The sequence below is a fragment of the Dendrobium catenatum genome, unplaced genomic scaffold (genome assembly GCF_001605985.2).
Source record: "Dendrobium catenatum unplaced genomic scaffold, ASM160598v2 fragScaff_scaffold_898, whole genome shotgun sequence".
Lineage (NCBI taxonomy): Eukaryota > Viridiplantae > Streptophyta > Magnoliopsida > Asparagales > Orchidaceae > Dendrobium > Dendrobium catenatum.
In genome coordinates, this window is record NW_021319360.1 from 938,448 (window position 1) to 959,624 (window position 21,177).

Consider the following 21,177-nt stretch of genomic DNA (forward strand, 5'->3'; position numbering starts at 1 on the left):
TTTCAATCAAACTTTATTTATAAAAACAAAGGACTTGGTCAAGATTAATTTTAATAATCCTAACGAGGAAATTTAAATAAAAATTTATAAAATAAAAATAGAGTAGTTATAAATACATAATAAATATCAAAATTAAAAATTTAAAGTTTTTTCTATACGATTTAAATTAAATTAAATTAAATTTTAAATTCAAATTCAAATCAAATCAAAATTAAAATTAACATTTTTGCAGTTTAGTGAGCGATTATCAATATATAACAAAAATCAAAATTAAATTTTATTTAAGTTTTTTTCTTTAGAATTTAAATTAAAATAAATTTTAAATTCAAAGAAAAAACATTAAAAATCATTATTTTGATATTTATTATGTATATTTTATTTTTTTAGTGCCCGATTGAATTTTTTTATAGATATTTTGTTGCCAGCAATTTTTGTTCTTATAACTTAATGAATAAACTTAAATAAATTTTAATTTTAATTTTGTTATGTATTGATAATTACTCACTAAATTGTAAGAAGATTTTAATTTTAATTTGAATTTAAAATTTAATTTAATTTAAATTCTAAAGAAAAATTTTAAAATATTTAATTTTGATATTTATAAAGTATTTATGACTATTCTATTTTTAATTTTTTATTTTACAAAATTTTATTTAAATTTTCCATATAAAATTATTCTATTCTTAGTCGAGTTTTAATCGAGCTTCTAAACGAGATTGTTCACGAGCTTCTAAGTGAGACTGTTTATGAACATAAATGAACCTAACAACGTGATGTTCAAGCTCGTTCATTTAGCTATCGAGTACTTATCAAGTGTGTTCAAACTTATTTGTTTACCTAATCAAACAGACATGAACGAACCCTTATCAAGCATAGCCATAAGCAGCCCGTGGAACGCCCAATTCATTTGCAGCCCTTACTTGTTTCTTTGCCTACTCTCTCTCTCCAGCCTTTTTTTTCTCTTTTCATTTAAATTGAATGTACCAATTAAAATAGTGCAAATGTAAAACCACTTTTTGCATCTTCTTCCAAATTTATAGTTATCGACAATGGTTAGCATGACGTCGTTGATGCAGAAAAGAAATTGGAAAGGACAGGAAATACACGTGGCCATTGTCAGGAAACACGAGACGGAAGCCGAACATCCGTTGCAAAGACGCTTACTGTTTTTTTTTCGGGGGTTGATACTTCCATTTCCATTTCATGCTCCCATTCGTCGTATCACGTTATAAGCGGTTCCTCGGCTCCAAATTCGATACTTTTCGAGCCGTTGGAGACCGGAAAAACCTCCGCCCGGCTCACTTTCTTGAGAATTTGTACAGTCTAACTTCTCCCCTTCTCCAGGCCGTGGCCTGTTGATATTGATTTCAGGAACTAATTCAGTTTTATTTTTGTTTGCTTGATTTCTGAAGACCTCGCAGGGGATTCCATTGGTCGACGTTAAAAGTCTGTGCTTTGAAGGGCAGGGCTACTCTGGTATGTGATTAGAACTTTTTCTTATTTAGGGCCAATGCTGGTAAATTTTGGCATGACTAGTGCGTAGGTGAGATTCATCATACGTTTAGGTTTTCAAGTTTTCAGATTTGGTCGCTTGGTCTTTTATCAGTTTTCTCATCTTTTGGAGTGGATGCATGTATTGAATTTCTATATTTTTACTATGATGCAAGCCAGATATATCAAATTTAAAGAAAACCATGACTGCTATTTTTGGTTTATCTGCAATTAGTGAAATTGGTTTTTTTTTTTTTTGGAATTTACTGAGACGGGTTCAAACGATTTTGTAGTACTGCAGCACAATGTGTAATGATCATTGAATTTCTCTCTTAAAACTGTTAGTTTTCTTGTATCAGATGACAGATGCAATCTAAGTTGTTAAATCATTTAAACTGGTTTCTGTTTTATCTTCACGATTTAACAATCACCACTGTGTGATCTTATACGCAAGATAGTGACGCTCTGAATTGTTCTTGCAGTTGACAATTGGTAACTGGCACCATGTTGGGTAATGGAATTGTTGGTATTCTTTCTGAGTCTTCAAATATATGGGAGAGGAGAGCTCCATTGACTCCTGCACACTGCGCCCGTCTTTTGCACAGCGGAAAGGGTAAAAATGGCGTTCAAAGGATAATTGTGCAGCCAAGTACAAGGCGTATATATCACGATTTTCAATATGAGGATGTTGGGTGTGAAGTATCAGATGACTTATCCGAGTGTGGTCTCATTCTTGGTGTCAAACAGCCGAAGGTCTGGGAGACTCTCTGGCCTAAATTTTTATTTGTTGGCGCAATTCCTAAAGATTTATGCTTTGGATAGCTTTCTTACTGCTTCTTAAAGCAGTTTTTTAGTATAAAAATTTTAATTTTTGTTCTATAATGCTGCTTTAAGAAGCAGTAAGAAAGCCGTCCCAAACGAAGCCTTAGTATGTGAATTCTGAAGTTCATATTTGATTATTTTGTACAGTTAGAGATGATTCTTCCAGATAGAGCATATGCATTTTTTTCCCACACCCATAAGGCTCAAAAGGAAAACATGCCTATGTTAGATAAGGCAATTACCTGTTCATCTTTTGAATTTTTTGCTTCTGTTACCGTTTATTTCGACGATCTTGTTTTCTTTTTCAGATTTTTTCTCAAAGAGCTACTTTGTATGACTATGAGTTGATAGTTGGGGATAATGGTAAACGACTCCTTGCCTTTGGAAAGTTTGCTGGTAGAGCTGGATTAATTGATTTCTTACATGGGCTTGGAAAACGTATAGCCGTGGTGCATTCGCCTCAAAACTTCTCTTTACTTTCTTTGCTTTCTTCAGTTAATTATTTGAATTGGTAGCATTTATGTAATAGCTTTTTTAACAATTTGCTCACTAAATAGCTACACAATTCTCTCAAAATCTAGTTGTTGAAAAATGCAGAATATCTTTTATCTACCTGCTCGTTGTCAATTGTTAAGTGACTAGAATTTTTCTTTATCAAATTTTCAGGATATCTAAATCTTGGATATTCGACACCTTTTTTATCTTTGGGAGCTTCTCATATGTATCCATCTCTTGCTGCTGCAAAGGCTGCAGTGATTGCTGTAGGAGAAGAAATAGCTACACAAGGATTACCACTTGGGGTTTCTCCTATAGTCTTTGTGTTTGTTGGGAATGGAAATGGTATCAATTTCCTTGCTGTGTTAATTTTGATGTTTATTCACGCTTTGGATCAAGCTTCTTACTCTACTGCTACTCATTACATTTGCTGAACTTATAGTACTATTTTTGGCTTGGGCACATTCTTAAGGGAAAATAAACTTAGATAGATGTTGAGTGCATACACACATACACACTATCATCTGATGAACTGTTGTGCAATTAATTTCTTAAATCAACAAAATTAGGAGGTTTTGTGTTGCTATAGAGCTATAGTTTATTCATTCATAATTATGGTGGTTGCATTGTCCTATGCACAAATGAATGCCATTTTAGAACATTATCATAACACATCCTGGTTGAGCTTCGAAGATAACCTATGGCATGATTATGAGCTTGATTCTAGTTTCAATCTTAGAAACTCTTGTTTGATTATTTGATTCTCTACTTGTTTCCTATGATTTCACTACATAACATTACTTTCTATCATGTTGTCACAAGACTTTAGAGCTCATTTAGTCATAGTTATGCAGGTTGTACTGCAGTGCATCTGTCATTTTTTTTATTCATATTGGAAAATGCTTTGTTTTACACATTATAATTATGATTTTGTATGCCATTCCGTTTAACATTGCTGCAATTCTTCTATGGTACAAAGCTTTTGAGGCCAACATTGATGTCCCCAAGACCTGCAAGGAATTCCAGACAAGAAAAACAAGAACCTGAAACAGAGAAAAAGAGAGGCTCACCTCTCGTTAAGAAGAAGAAGATAGTTCGGCAGAACAAAGTTCTTTAGGAGATTATCAAAAGCTGCTCACTTACAGTCATTCCTACCTATATGTATTTGCTATCATTTGCATTTTCTAATATTACCGAAAAAGAAAATTACTAATTAAGGCAGAGCAAATAAAAAGCAGTCTAGTACTATAATAACGGAAATGGTACGGGGAACGTGTGGCATGATGAGCCATGCTAAGCTCTGCTAAGATGTTCTGCTGTGCCGCCAAGCCATGATAAGCTCTGGATCAGTCCTCCTCGGCTGCCGGAGAGCTCGACTCCGACGAGCTAATTGTAATCGGTGAGGCATCCGGTGGTTGATACGAGCATATATTGGAGACATTAAAGGTTGGAGCCATGTTGTGACCAACTGGTAAATCAACCGTATAGGCATTATCATTGATTTTTGCAATGATTGGAACATGACCTATCTTACGGCGGCTGAGTTTATTGTAGGTGCCCGGTGGAAAACACTCACGGCGCATGCGAACCATAACAAGATCGCCCACATTGAACAAAGTTTGCCTCCGATGGAGATCTGCGGCCTCCTTATACTTAGAATTGGCTTTCTCTAGCTGTTTGTTAACGTCCGCGAGCATGTCGGCGTACTGATTGGAGAAGTTTGTTGCGGACCCGGACTTGCACTTTGGTAAAACAGCTACATCCACAACAATGTTAGGAGATTTGGTATAAACTATGCTGAATGGTGGCTTACCGGTAGAGCGGTTCAGAGTTGAAAGCAAATTCCGCAATACTAAGTACTTCCCACTGTCTTGGGTGGTCTTGTACCAAGCAACGAAGCATGCTCCCCAATGTGTGATTCACGACTTCGGTTTGTCCGTCCGATTGAGCTGAGCTAAGTCGCAAATCGGTGCCCAATCTCTTCCAAAGCTCCCGCCAAAAGTGGCTTATAAACTTAACATCCCGATCGGATGTTAGACTTTGTGGGATCCCGTGTAAACGGACAACCTGGTGAAAAAAAAAGATGTGTAACATGAAGGGCGTTTGAAGTTTTCTTACAGGCGATGAAATGCGCCATCTTCGAAAAACGGTCGACGACAACCATGATTGAATCATTGCCCTTCGATGTGCGAGGCAGCCCGAGAACAAAATCCAGGCTGAGGTCCTCCCAAATTGAATCTGGAACCGGTAGGGGGGTGTAGAGGCCTGTATTTTGTGCACCCCCTTTGTAGCTTTGGCACATGGCGCAGCGATCCACAAAACGGAACACATCCCGGCGGAGGTGTGGCCAATAGAACCAACACTTCATCTGAGCTAAGGATTTATCTTTCCCCATATGAGCAGCCAGGGCACCACAGTGAACTTCTCGGATGAGGTGTTGCCGCCAGGAGGGCAAAGGGACGCACAGTAGGCTGTTGTAAAAAAGAAATCCATGCTTAATAGAGTAGCAGGGAACAATTTCATTTTGTTGACATTTGGCCCAAATGTCAGAGAAATCATGATCAGTTTGATACAGCTCTTTGAGACATGCCAATCTCGAGAATTCTGTCTGGAGTTGGTTGACTAGTAAAACTTTTCTGCTGAGAGCATCCGCCACTTTGTTATTTTGTCCGGCATGGTGTTTAAGGACAAATGAAAATCTTTGGAGGAAGGCCACCCAACGAGCATGCATTCTATTTACATGCTTTTGACTGTTTATGAATTGAAGAGCTCTGTTGTCTGTACACAAAATGAATTCTTGGTGTAAGAGATAATGCTCCCACTGCTTCAAAGCACGAACAAGTGCATACAACTCTTGTTCATAGGCGGACCAGCGCTGTCGTGACGGACAAAGATTTTCACTGAGGTAAGCAATGGGTCTACCCTCTTGTGACAGAACTGCTCCAATGCCAACGGAGGAGGCATCCGTTTCTACCAAAAAAAGCTTGTCGAAGCTGGGTAGGCTGAGAACTGGAGCGGATGTGAGCGCCTCCTTGATGACAGCAAAGCTGTGTTGTTGTTGCTCTCCCCAATGGAAAGTTTTGGATTTTAGACAATCCATGATAGGACTCATTATCACACTAAATCCTTTTATGAATTTGCGATAAAAATTTGCTAAGCCATGAAAGCTACGAACCTCAAAAAAGGATCGGGGAGGTGGCCAGTTTTGTATTGCCGCTACCTTATCGGGGTTCATTTGGACACCAGCTTTTGACACAACAAATCCCAGAAAATGTGCTTGTGGCGTGGCAAACTCGCACTTCGGTAGGTTGAGAAACAACTTATTCTCCTGTAGAATAAGGAAGAGCTGTTTGAGGTGGCCAATATGCTGCAACAAGGTGTCACTGTATACTAAGATGTCGTCGAAGTAAGCGATGCAGAATTTTCCCCAAACTGGCTTGAGAATGTCTTGCATCATTCTCATAAAGGTGTAGGACGCGTTGCACAATCCGAATGACATTACTCGCCATTCGTACAGACCGGAACCGGTCTTGAAGGCTATCTTCCATTTGTCGCCGGGGTGAATTCGAATCTGATGGTACCCACTACATTAGGTCCAATTTTGAAAAAATACACGAGCCTTCCAATTCATCCAGCAATTCGTCGACCCGAGTACAGGAAATCTGTACTTTACAGTGATCTTGTTTATGGCTCTACTATCAACACATAAACGCCATTCACCATTTTTCTTGGTCACCAATAACGCGGGAACAGGACAGGGACTGATACTTGTCTGGATGAGCTGTTTATTCAGAAGGTCTTCAATGATGGCGTGCAATACTTGCTGTTCTTTGGGATTTAACCGGTAATGAGGGAGATTCGGTAAGACTGCATTTGGCAAAAGGTCTATTTGATGCTGAATATTTCGAAGGGGAGGAAGAGTGTCGGGGAGCTTGTTTGGGCAGATGTCACGGAACTCTCATAACAATTGTTGTACCTCTTCAGGGACATCTAGAGAGTCTGGAACAAAAGGCTCAGTGACAACCAATGCCCACATTGGGATTGATTCCTTCCAAGTGAGTAGAAGATTAGGTCCAGAGACCACATGCATGATAGCTAAAGGAGATTGTTCAGCCACGGGAGCTTTGTTTTCACGGGGACCAGGTAGTAGTTTGAGACGCCTGCCTTTCCACTCTAGCGAATATGCATTGGCCCGACCGTCATAAATAGCACCTGAATCAAATTGCCATGGTCGGCCTAAAATCAATGGCACACATTCATGTCCAAAATATCGCAGAGGACGTCGCACACATAAAGGCGGCCAATAGAAAAGGTGAGTTGGCACATCTCCGTAACAGGAATATCAATTCCTTTCTTGACCCAACTGATTTTATAGGGTTGAGGATTCTTTGTTGTTTTGAGCTGTAAGGCTTGAATTACCGAACGGGAGATTATGTTTTCTGTACACCCGCTATCAACGAGTAGGTCACAAACCTTTCCTGCAATGGTACACCTTGTTTTAAAAATAGCGTGGCGTTGCGAAGCATTGTGGTGTCTAGGAGCGATTAACAATTTTTCTAAAACACAGATCACTGGATCCCCTTCATCACCCTCCAGCTCGTCTACAGCCGAACATCCATTTCACCAAACTCCTGTGAAGCTTCCCCTTCTTCATTTTCTAACATTTGTAGTTGCTGCCGTTGCGGACACTCGTTTGACTTATGACCAGGCTGAAAACAACAGAAGCACTTCAGGGTGCCCGGCTTAGCGTATGGATTGGTTTGCTGAGGGGATCTTGATTTGGGTTGTGTCTTGGTATCTGCATTCGAAGTAACCAATGCAGTCTGTTTGGACTGCGTTGGCATTGGCAAGTGGGGAGGGCCACTGCTTATAGTTTGGAATTGAAGGGAGCTCCCCCTGGAGGCGTCGGGCACGAAATCTGGAGTCTTCCGCCGAGTAAAATTTGTCCTCGTAGACCAACTGAGCTGTATTTCTGCCTTTAAGGTGAAATTGATGGCTTGCGACAGTGACCACACCGAGTTCAATTCAAGCCGGTCTTGAATACTATACTTGAGTCCCCCAATATATCTAGTAACCAGCTGATTCATGGACTCATTCAGATTGTTTCGGGTGCTTAATCAATGGAACTCCTCCGTGTATTCACTTACTGACCGATTACCTTGTGCACACTGTTGATACTTCATATAGAGGATCTGTTCATAATCAGTTGGTAGGAATTGAGCGTGAAGGAGTTGTCTCATTCGAATCCAGTTGCGGATTGGGCCTCTTCCTTCTCTTTGCCGCATTTGCAGTAATTGAGTCCACCAAGCACTCGCTCCACTTCGCAACCTACAGGCTACATACTTGGCATGTTTGGTCGGCTCAATTTCCATGTAATCGAAGAAGTTCTCAATAGCCTTCTCTCAATCTAGGTAATCTTCAATGTGCAAATGGCCATCAAAAAAGGTATGTCTATCTTGAATTTAAATTCCGCCTGATGCTGATGGTGTGCTGGGCGTCGTCTATGCCAGAAGTGTTCTCCAGGATGGTCGAAGTTAACATTCTCTTCCTCGGTCTCGCTTCCGCCTCCTTCCGGTTGCCTTTCAAATTCTTCTTCCGAATCCGATTCTCCTTGTACAGGAATGGGAAATCGACGCCGTTTTCGATCAATAATACCCATACCATGCCGGCCACCGGGAATGATTGGCGGCTCCTGTTCCCGGCGTGGTTGACAATTTGCCTCCGCTGCCCGATTGAGATTTAACTCTCGGTGCAGTGTCAGGGAAAGACGTTGCACATCAGCGGACAACGTCTCAAGTTGGCGGAAGATGGCTGTCTGGTTTTCCCATAATGTTTCGAAGCTCCGATCGTCGTCGGCAGCCTGTTCTTTGCCCCGCTCCGTCATCCTTCTCGTCTGGATTCTCTGGCTCTGATACCACCTGATGTCCTCAAGACCTGCAAGGAATTCCAGACAAGGAAAACAAGAACCTGAAACAGAGAAAAAGAGAGGCTCACCTCTTGTTAAGGAGAAGAAGATAGTTCGGCAGAACAAAGTTCTTTAGGAGATTATCAAAAGCTGCTCACTTACAGTCATTCCTACCTATATGTATTTGCTATCATTTGCATTTTCTAACATTACCGGAAAAGAAAATTACTAATTAAGGCAGAGCAAATAAAAAGCAGTCTACTACTATAATAACGGAAATGGTACGGGGAACGTGTGGCATGATGAGCCATGCTAAGCTCTGCTAAGATGTTCTGCTGTGCCGCCAAGCCATGATAAGCTCTGCATCAAACATTTTATTAAGTAGTTTTTAACAAGAAATTAAGGTATGGACTTGGTTAAAGATATTCAAGACAAACAATTTGGTAGCATTTTATTCTACTATACTTGAACGGATTGTGTTTATGTACTATTATTGAGCTTTCAAAAGCGCTTGAAACATTAAAGATGATATGGTTACCAATGCCCAAGGCACTTTCCTGAGTGTAGCGTGATGCTAAAAAAATAGTTATATAATTTATGAGTTTATATGAATTATGAGAATATGTTTAAAGAGTATAAACTGATAGTCATCATATTGAAAAAATGACCACTTTTCAATTTTCATTACATTAAAAATAAAAAATATTTCAAAATAGATTATTTCAAACAATTTTAGTTAATTTCTTGAGGTTTGCAATGTGCACGGCTTAGGAATAATCAAATCTTCACTTTGAATTTATATACCCCTTATCTTCCTTTGTTTATTGAACTCACCATCTTCTTTTATATTATTTATTAATTTTGTAGAACTTAAGTTCTTGCACTCTCACTTTAAATTATTTTAAAGATGCATGGTTGTTTTTCCAACACTTGATGATCTTTTAAATCATCACATTTCAGGTTATGATCATAAGAATGAACTAATTTTTAACATTTAAAGCATTAACATTCATCAATCAAATCAAGACAAGACCCTCACGTCACTGCTTGGGGCCTTAAGGCTTGTTGCTCGTTTAGGTATAACTTCGTAATGATGTTCTTGTAGAAAGTTTGTGGGCCATTATGATTTTGTATCGGCCATCTCGAGGTCCTGAATAAAAGCTTAGCTCAACTTGAATTTTCCTTTTAAAAAGCAAACATGCATGTTTGTAAAATTAACTATTGGTACAATTCTTATCTTGATAGGCTCAATCTCTTTGAAAAATGACTTTGCTATATTAAATTTGTTTGCCATCAAGCAAGTGTTTTCTAAACTGCCTGACACACGAAAGGTAATATGGCTGCTTGAGGCTCTAGACACCACTATAAGAGACACTCGAGCAACTAAAAAATATTTATAATACTTATAAATTTCTGATAATCACAAATTCAATTAAATTGGATAATATTATGAATTTGTAAGTTCCATTGCATCCTTAGTTTGAAAAGTTTTCTAAATGAATTATTTTAAACAAGTGCAGATAGAATAATTAAGTTTGGTGACTATATAGCTGGAGGATAATCTAATATTTACTTATATATGTTTCATCTTTGTCATCAACCATGCTCTCTTCTCTATATCTAAATTTATAATCCTCTATCTCACACTATTTTCATAGACTAATCCTCTTCATTAAAGATCTATACTTAAGACATTAAGTTCATGCACTTGGTCAATTTGTTTTTAATATAAGATACTTCTTCAACTGATGATGCTCTTTTTACGTCTTACCATGCCATGTTATCATACAAAAACCTATCTTTAATATTGAAGTTTTATTACTGATATTTTAAATGACAATAATGCTGTCCTTGATAATGAAAAATTCATTTTTGATAAATTTTATTCAGATTTATATTGAATTAACATGATTTTATTAAGTACAATGTTGCATTGTGATTGTGTTTGCTAATATACTTGAATTTTCCTTTGTGTAGTATCTCAAGGTGCACAAGAAATATTTAAGCTCCTACCACATACCTTTGTCGATGCAAGCAAGCTTCCTGAAATTGTTGGACAGGTTACTAAAATTTCCTTTCCTTATTTACCTTTTTCCCCTTTCAATTTGTTGATATCATGAATTTAATTCATGCAAAGTGGGATTTTCCCATTAAACTAATGTTTTTGTTGACATTTATTGTGGCTCCAGTTGTTTGAGCTAATTCCAACACTTATTTTAGCCAATGTGTTAAATTATATAAAAGAACTATACTGATTAGTTGTTCACTACTTTTCCTTATATCATATGGGCTGAGGTTCCAATCCAAGCAAATATTTTCTTCAATTTTAAAACCTTGGCTTGCATATTGCAGAAGTTGGAAAGAAAAATGGCATGAATTGGAGGCTTTAGTGAGATCAGTTGAGGCATCAGCTTTAGCTAGATGAGATTTTATGAACTTGACCGATCCATTCTTTTCCATTACTTCCTCTGTGGATTGCTTGGATGTGTAGAAACAAAATCTGTAAGCATTGTTTACGCGGATTTCCCAAACTAGCCTATGCCCAGAGGAGTCTGTTCCTCTTGATAACAAAACTAGGTTTGTTGCATGATAATAGATTCATTTTGACTAAATTCAACTTTTCCAAGAGTTTACTAGGACAGGACTATTTCTTGGATTTTAAGTTTCTTTGTCTAACACGCATTCAGGGTGATTGCCCACAACCTATTCTCTTTAACAAAATGCTAGAGTATTTCCTTTTTCTCAAAAAAAGAAAAGTAAAAAAGAAAAATCAACTATTTTCGACATATAATTAAAGAATGAGATAAGGATGAAGATGATGAATGCTTTTTTGTGAATTTAAGTCGTCTATTGAGCCATGGCAAAATAAGCTTAATATCATTAGTAAAAACTTACTTTTTTAGGAAGTAGATCTGTGACTTAGGTTTTGTTCTTTGGAATTTGCTTAATTTTGAAGTACTCAAATTTCTTAATTTTAAATTTTACTTTGAACATATATTTTTGGAGGACTTCTTCTTTGGCCCCATTTCCCTTATTGAGAACGAGTTAAGAGTAAGAAACAACATTGTCAAGTGCTTCATTTCAACTCCAGTTGCAAACCTTAAGCCAACAATTAATGCTTCATATTTTGGCTTAGCTGTTTTCAATTAGAAAGTATATTTTGATAGCGTGAGTAGGTATGATTCCTGTTGGGCTTTTTCCAACATGCCGATTCCAATGCCTTCAATACTAGAGGCTCTATCAATTTACAAATTCCATAACAAATCATTTTTCAGAGTTGCTTCTTCTTTTGCGCTTTGATTGTGATTCTTAGGGTGCATTTGGGATGACTGCAGCCGTCGATAAAGCAGGTTGTGAAGTTGCTATACAGAAAGTTGCTTTCTGAAGTTGCTGTATATAAAATAGTATTTTTTGTTTGGGTAGTATAACTGTAAAACTGCTTTGCTGCAGCTGTATAAGAATAATTTACATTACTACTCCCGTTATACATAAATTTAAACTATATAAAATCATTTTTTTTTGTTACTATATAGAAATACATAATTACACATGAGTTAAATGGATATCCAGAGAATTGACAACAGAAGGGAAGGTTCGAAAATTAAAACTTTTGGATATCATAATTGCATATGAGCAGAATGAAATTATGGAACACATATATGACAGTAAATTCCATATATAGCATTACTGAGATGAACAGTGTAATACAGGATTTTGATACATAGAAATGATATTATCCTTTATAGCATTTTTCCTTTCTCTGCTTTACTTTTTCTGATAGGTTACACATTGCTTAGCAAGCACTATCTTCAGGTTATATTCCCCTTCTTGAACATTAATGTTTAACTATGCAGGATCTTCCTAATTAAACACATATATGTATGTTGAGTGTTGATAGAGAAAGAACCATAAGGCGATTGCTTATTATCCATGTTGAATTTATTTAGTCAGTTGGTTATGTTGTTTGACATAAATTAAAACATTTAATATTGATATAACAAAATGTTTTGTAGTTCCATATGTATAGTCAAGATCCTGAGAAGCATATTTTTTGTTTGGTGCACAAGTAAAACATAATACTTTCTCATTAATTAAACTAATAAAATGCTGATTCTTTGTTAGAAAATTTCATACAAATTTCGTCATTTTCTTCCACTATCTTCAACACGGATTGTACTCTGTTGTAAAGAGAATGAATGTTTTGCTAAATGCAGTGTGTACCCAAACATAAAGGTTATAAGAGAGGGATGAAAACAATTTGTGGTGGATAATAATCTAAAGATTGGAGATGACTGTGTTTTTGAGCTAATGAATAACAAAGAATTGAAGTTCAAAGTTCATATTCTCAAGGGAGAATTACTAGCTACTAAAAGTACTTATTTTATAGTTGGAAGTAACATTGATAATCCCATTTTCTTCCATAATTTATAATAAAGCAAATCCCTATCACAAACATATAAATATTATAATGATATATAGTTCATCTTTTTTTAACTATCAAAGTCAATATGTATAAAGAGAAAAGCTGAAAAATTGATACTAAGAAGTTTATGTAGATCAAATGATATCACTATAATCTTGTAAAATATATGAGCAATGTTGTTAGAGAAGTTTGTGTTGAAAGATAGTTGTTAATTCATTTCATTAATCAATATAGATTTGATTTGCTCCTGTAGTTGTATTATTTCCCAGCACCTTCCCCTTCTTGTGCCTTATTATTTGTCACATCTCCTTTATGATATAATAATGATTGACCAATTTGATACTCATATGCTTCTGGAGGTATATATGATCGATCCTTATCGCACACATTGAATTCTGGATTATTATGTGAGGGATGGCACCGTATGTAGTTATGTAATGCTATTGTTATCACCACTATTCTCACTTGCTTCTTGAATGGATATGTAGGCATATCACGCAAGATAACACACTTTTTTTTTCCAAAGACCAAATGACCTCTCAATCACACCTTCTAGTGAAGAGTGACGCTTGTTAAATATTTCTTTTCTCCCAAGTATGAATTGACTCACTCTTTGAAAAATTAAGAATATGATACTTTGTATCAAAAAATGTCTTCAAAAATTCTCGTTGTATTGGGCACCCAATATCCACAAGATAATATTTATCTCTGTAATTGCAAATTATTTAGTTAAAGAATAAGTAAGGTGATTGATTATAATAGAAAATACATACTTGATAGTGACATAGGAAATTGATATTATTGATTATGTATAACAAATTTAAAAATATGAATGTTATGTGTATTATCCTCCTATCCTGACATTACAAAAGTAAAACACATGTTAAAGTCACAAACTGCCATAACATTTTGCATCGTTGAACCACATCATTCTATATAAGCCATATTTTTAATAGTTGAAACACAAGAGCATCCACATGCGTTCCATCAATGGTTCATATGCAATCCTAATTCAGAATATATGATTAGATATTTCATAAATATTTACAAATCATATAAGATAATAATAATAAAATTTACCTTAAAATATGACATATATTGATCATCATACAAAATTTTTCTTGGAATATTTTCAAAACTAGAATCTATAGGCTTGATAATGTAACTTGATAATTTCACTAAAGCTTTCAGTCAAATAAAAAAATACTTACTAATAGTCTCAGTTTAGTGTTAAAATTGCTTACATGTCGACCTTATTGATTCATTATGTTATAAAATATATAAGGTGATCACAAGTACTTCTCTATCTGTTATCCTTGATGATTCATGTAGACCATGAATACTTTTTAAGTCATATTTAATATCTAAAAAAATTGTTTAAGACATACGAAATATATTATGAAACCTCATTGAATGGCCTTGTAATAACTCTCCAATCCATCTGTCTCCTCTATACGATGAGATCATGCACGGAGTTTTGTAAATGTATATTTCATAATTCTTATTTATAAGACATATAGTTGCAACTATAATTTTTTTGAGTTTTGCAATATCGGGTGACTCACTTGTATTTTCATTATATTTCATTTATGCATATAGATAACGGTAAGAATTATTTTGTTGTTTGTATATGAACTTGTAATTTGTGATAGCTAAATAAAACTTAATTTAAACAATTCAAATATATTGAATAATGACTGGTTTTGACTACACAACTAAGTAAGTTGCAGACAATAACAAGTTATAAGTTCAGATACAATCAACAAAATAATTCTTACCGTTATATGTATGCAGGAATGGAATGCAATAAGAATATAAGTGAGTCATCCGATATTGCAAAACATAAAAAAGTTATAATTATAACTATGTGTCTTATAAATGAGTATTATGAAACATATATTTACATGACTCCGTGCATGACCTCGTCGTATAGAGGAAACAGATGGATTTGAGAGTACTACAAGGCCATTCAATGAGGTTTCATAATATATTTTGTATGTCTCAAATAATTTTTTTGATCTTACGTATGACTTGGAAAGTGTTCATGGTCTATATAGATCAACAAGGATAACAACTAGAGAAGTACTTGTGATCACCTTATATATTTTATCACATAATGAATCAATAAGGTCGACATGTGAGTAATTTTGTATCATAATGAATCAATGAATCAATTAAGACTATTAATAAATATTTCTCTATTTGATTGGAAGCTTTAATGAAATTATCAAGTTGCGTTATCTAGCTTATAGATTCTAGTTTTGAAAATATCTCAAGAAAGATTTTGTATGATGATCGATATATGTCATATTTCAAGGTAAATGTTATTATTATGATCTTATATGATTTGTAAATATTTATGAAATATATAATCTTCTATTCTTAATTAGGATTGTATAGGAGCTATCGATGAAACACATGTGAATGCTCGTGTTTCAACTATTGAAAATGTGGTTTATATAGGACGATGTGATTCAACGACGCTAAATATTATGACTATTTATGACTTCAACATTTGTTTTACTTTTGTAATGTTAGGATATGAGGAAAATGCACATGATAATTATATTTTTAAATTTGTTATACATAATCAACAATATCAATTTCCTATGCCACCATCAAATATGTATTTTTCTATTCTAATCAACCACTTTTTCTTTAATTAAATAATGTATAATTACACACATATAAATATTATCTTGTGGATGCTGGGTACCCAATGCAACAAGGGTTTTTGAAGTCATTTTCTGATACAAAGTATCATATTCCTGATTTTCAAAGAGGGAGTCAATCCATACTTGGGAGAAAAAAAACATTTAACAAGCGTCACTCTTCACTGTGAGGTGTGATTAAGAGGTCATTTGGTATTTGAAAAAAGAAGTGGGTTATATTGTGTGATATGCCTACATATCTATTCAAGAAGCAAGTGAAAATAGTAGTGACAACAATGACATTACATAACTACATACGACATCATCTCTCTCGCATTATTTTAGAATTCAATGTTTGCGATAGGGATCAATCATATATACATCTGAAAGCGTATGAGTATCGAATTGGCCAATCATTATTAGATCACGAAAGAGATGTGAAAAATCATGAGGCGCAATATGGGGAAGGTGCTAAGGAAATAATACAACTACGGGAGCAAATCACATCTGCATTGATTAATGAAATGAATTAGAAATCATTTTTCTACACAAACTTCTCTAGCAACATTATTTATATATTTTACAAGATTATAGTGATATCATTTGATCTACACAAACTTCTTAGTATCAATTTTTCAGTTTTTCTCTTATTCATATTGACTTTGATGGTTAAAAAAAGATGAAATATATACAATTATACTATTTGTATGTTTGCGATATGGATCAACTTTGTTATGAATGATGGAAGAAAATTAGAGTGTCAATGTTACTTCCAATTATAAAACAAGTATTTTTAGTAGATGATAATTTTCCACTGAGAATCTGAACTTTGAACTTCAGTTCTTTGTTATTTATTAGCTCAAAAACACAGTCATTTACAATTTTTAGATTATTATGCACCACAAATTATTTTCATCCATCTCTTATAACATTTATATTTAGGTACACATTGCATTTAGCAAACCATTCATTCTCTTTACAACAAAGTACAATCCGTGCTGAAGATGGTGGAAGAAACTGATGAAAATTTTGGAATTTTCTGACAAAGAATCACTAATTTGTTAGTTTAATTAACGGTGAAGCATTATGTTTTACTTGTACACCAGACAAAAAATATGCTTTCTCACTTCAGTTCTTTGTTATTTATTAGCTCAAAAACACAGTAATTTCCAATTTTTAGATTATTATCCACCACAAATTATTTTCATCCATCTCTTATAACATTTATATTTAGGTACACACTACATTTAGCAAACCATTCATTATCTCTACAACAAAGTACAATCCGTGCTGAAGATGGTGGAAGAAACTGATGAATTTTTTTGAATTTTCTGACAAAGAATCACTAATTTGTTAGTTTAATTAACGAGGAAGCATTATGTTTTACTTGTATACCAGACAAAAAATATGCTTTCTCGGGATCTTGACTATAAAGATAGAACTACAAATTCTTTTGTTATGTCAATACTAAATGTTTTGATTTATGTCAAACAACAGAACCAACTGACTAAACAAATTCAATATGGATAACAAAATGCATCAATCATCTTATGATTATTTCTCTATCAACAATCAACATACATATGTGTTTAATTAGGAAGATCCTGCACAGTTAAACATTAATGTTCCAAAAGGGGAATATAACCTGAAGACAGCGCTTGCTAAGCACTGTGTATCCTAACAGAAAAAGTAAAATAGAGAAAAGGAAAATGCAATAAAGGAGAATATCATTTCTCTGTATTAAAATTATGCATTACACTGTTCATCTCAGTATAGGCTATATATTGAATTTACTGTCATATATGTGTTCCATAATTCCATTCTTCTCATATGCAATTATGATATCCGAAAGTTTTGATTTCCAGACCTTCCTTTCCGTTGCCAATTCTCTGGATATCCGTTCAGCTCATATGCAATTATGTATTTCTATACAATAACAAAAAAAATGTTTGAGTTTATATAGTTTAAATTTATGTATACCGAGGGTAGTAATGTAAATTATTTTTATATAGTTGTAGCAAAGTAGTTTTGCAGTTATACAACAAAAATATATATATACTTTTTTATGTATAGCAACTTCAAAAAGCAACTTTTTGTACAGTAACTTCACAACCTACAGGATACATTTTGATTTAATGGTAGACAAAATGGGTATTATACTTCTTTAATAAATCTAGCCTCCAAAAGTTTTTGGCTATTCATAATTAATTGGTTTAGCCAGCGTTGTGCTGATTCTCCTAATTTTTTTTCTTAATCGGCCTCATGTTTTTGTCCAAAATTAAGTTTGTGTAGGTGACATTAATGTTGACCATGAGCATTTCATCTATTGACCATTGAAATCTGCAACATTCTCTCTTGGAGTTGTAATGAACTTAGCCCTTTTTTCCTTGTCAAATATAATGTTGATTCAAAAGTTGTGATTTTGATTCTCTTCAGAAATTGATTCTTCCGCTACAACTTTAAAAGTTTCAAGTCCATATCCTCTCTAAGCTTCAAGTTAGATGATTTCTTCTTGCATACTTTCCACATCAATCAAGTAGCATGCTCTTAATTGTAGCAAATTGTATATCACAGTAACCATTTTCTTGCCTATTGGGAATTTTATAGTGATACAGTAGTTGGAATTGACTCCTAAAAAATTATCTAGAAGAGGCTAGTAAAGTTCATAATAAACGTAGCTGGTAAGCCAACTATGATGCTATCAACCATGACTATAAATTGTCTCTCTTTCTCCCCAAGGAATTGGTAGTGCAATCATGCCTCAGCTTTCTCATCTTTCTCCTGAGAGCCAAAAAGAGGACCTATGGTTTGGGGTTTGGTGAGAAGCTCAAACTTCATCTTCTCAAAAGTACTATTGGAAATAATATTGACTAAACTTCTAATGTCAATTAAAATTCTACCAATTAGTGATTCTCAATGAAATAGTTCACAATCAAGGTTGTGACAACAATGACGTCATTATGGGGGTTTTCATTTGCTGGTTTGTCGATCTCAATGAAATAAAAGGTGTCACTTCAATATTTTGGACTCTTGATGTACTGGACAAGTTAACCTCTCCTGACCCAAGTTATTTAAGGTTAGCTTGGTGCAAAGCTTCTGCTACTGCTCAACTAAGAATAGCTGGAACCACTCCAACAAAGCGAATCATCTGATAGTTCATTTCTTAATTCTTCAATTGGCGTCTTTCCTTGCCTTCTTCCAGGATCATCAAGGATAAATTCTTTTAGTTTTTACCTTAATCATCTCCTCGACTAAGTTTCGGAGATGGCAACACTCTTCCATGTCATGTATAGGATATGTAGTTGTACTTATCGGCATCAGCGTAACTATTGATGAGCTCAAGCAACTTGACCAAAGTCCTTGCTTGCTTTCAATTGAGTGCATATCAAAAGAGTCTATTGCAAAGACCATGAGTGTGGACGACTTAGGCTACAACCAACTCCATATCTTTAGCATCCAACATTTTCTTCTAAAATCTTGTGATGAAGCTTCTGAAAGCTTCATTAGGCTCTTGTCTCATTTATAACAATGCTTGAGAGTTTCGGTGGCTTTTACACGATGGCAAATTAAGTGATGCAAATCTTCTTGAAATCAGCAAATGAGGTGATTAACTCAAGTGGCAGGTGAGAGAATTATCTAGGAGGTGATTTTTTAAAGTAGTAAAGAATATAGTCTATACTTTAAAACATCTTTAACATCAAGTAAAGAGACAGCGGATTCAAAGTAAGCAACGTGATCCACTGTATCTATCACTCCTTTACGCGTGGCAAGTGAGGAATCTTGAACTTGGCAGGAAATTTTTCTTCTACAATCTCCTTGGAGTCTAAAGTATGTCTATTGACTTTTTTATTTATAAGGTTAAAAAGACTGCACCTAAAAAAATAGATAAACAATATATTATATGGCAAGTATAGACTGATATAGTCATGTAGACTGGAACGAAAGGTGTACGTGTGGCTCTTTGCCTTTATCATGGCTTGGGATGTTCCTTGGGGGGTACCTTGGGCGAATTCTCAAGAAAGAGTATCTTGGGAGAGTCATCGAGGGAATATACCTTGGGAGAGAGATCAAGAACAAGTTCCTTTGGTGAGTCCTCAAAAGAGAGTGCCTCTAGCGAGTTTGTGAAGGTAAGTCCCTCGGGGTGAGTGATGGGTCTCCTAGATGGTTGTGACTGTGAGTTGGGGATGAGCATAGTTAACAGAGCCATAATCATGAGCTCCTACGGTGTGCGTGCTTCATGTAACTTGATCCGGGACATTCATGGAAGGAGGATGACTTTAGTTGGGGAAAACTGCTAAGAAAGCCGAGTTCAAATGTAGTGAAAGTTTCTTAGGTTGAAGGCTTATTAAAGTGAATTGTCTAGCTAAAAATCGTCGGGAATGGGCACATCCCTGATATGATCCTCCAAGGTCATGTTCATATGCTGCAAGCTCCACTAAGACGAAGCCTCCTTTTCCATAGCTTAGTTCAGGTGATTGCCCCTCCGAGCGAGGCTTGCTTTAGGCGATTGTCCCTCCTGGCCACTCCCTTTGGGTGCGAACCTTTTTGGCTGCCTGCAAGTGACTCATGGGCAAATATGGATATACAGGCACAATTATTGGTTTTCAGCCATGTATGGTTTGAATATAACATGGTGTCTACATAATATAACACAATGTGAACCCCATTTTTCTTGGAGTGTGGTACCTATGTTATCATGGGAAGTCAATTTTCAGACTACTTGTAGCATCTTACAGTTCTGCTTGGTCTTGGTTCCCCTTTCAGTTTTCTCCTTACATTTTACCAACTTTTTTTACTCAGGTTGGCATACATAAACATGCATCATATTTTCACTGTAAACAGTAACTAGCAAATTTATGTTTTGTAGGTTGAGGATCTAGCTCATCATTCTCCATTAAGAAAAAGAGTTTTTAAAGTATACGGCTGTGTCGTAACTTCTCAGGATTTTGTTGAACCCAAAGATCCGACTGGAACTTTTGATAAGGTATGCAAATGCACTTGCTTTTATTGAAGTTTACTCTACAATCTCATTGATTCTCATTTAAAGCTGCACAATACATGTATTTCTTAAACATTAGCTTCATATTGCATCCATGCCCTATATTAAGCAAGGTAGTGGGAGATTTATATCATGCAATAGCTTTATTTGTTCTATTGGAAAAATTGCGGTCAAAAAATACCAATCCTTCAACTAATGAATATAAGGAATCTGAGTTGCTTTTCATTCTCATTTTTTATGATCTTGGTTTGTTGGCGTGGAAATCTGGAATTGAGAATCTTATTGAAAGCTATCTAGTTCTTTGATCCACGGGAACCTCTAAGGTATTATTGTCAAGTTGCATCAGAAGTAAGGTGAGAAGCGTTGACATTCTATAAATTTGTGCAATGAG

The 21,177-nt window shown here is 35.2% G+C and overlaps 1 protein-coding gene across 1 annotated transcript in view; it reads left to right on the forward strand.

Moving 5' to 3' along the window:
- Positions 1-1,159: 1,159 nt before the first annotated feature.
- The window catches only part of LOC110110517 (alpha-aminoadipic semialdehyde synthase), a 64,727-nt gene continuing 44,709 nt past the window's right edge, over positions 1,160-21,177 (forward strand). Inside the window, exons 1-8 of the mRNA XM_020842029.2 lie at positions 1,160-1,316; positions 1,413-1,476; positions 1,974-2,244; positions 2,461-2,547; positions 2,622-2,751; positions 2,980-3,153; positions 10,691-10,773; positions 20,655-20,771. Coding sequence (XP_020697688.1) covers positions 1,996-2,244; positions 2,461-2,547; positions 2,622-2,751; positions 2,980-3,153; positions 10,691-10,773; positions 20,655-20,771 — 840 coding nt within the window. The 5' untranslated portion in view covers positions 1,160-1,316; positions 1,413-1,476; positions 1,974-1,995. The remainder of the gene's footprint in view (positions 1,317-1,412; positions 1,477-1,973; positions 2,245-2,460; positions 2,548-2,621; positions 2,752-2,979; positions 3,154-10,690; positions 10,774-20,654; positions 20,772-21,177) is intronic.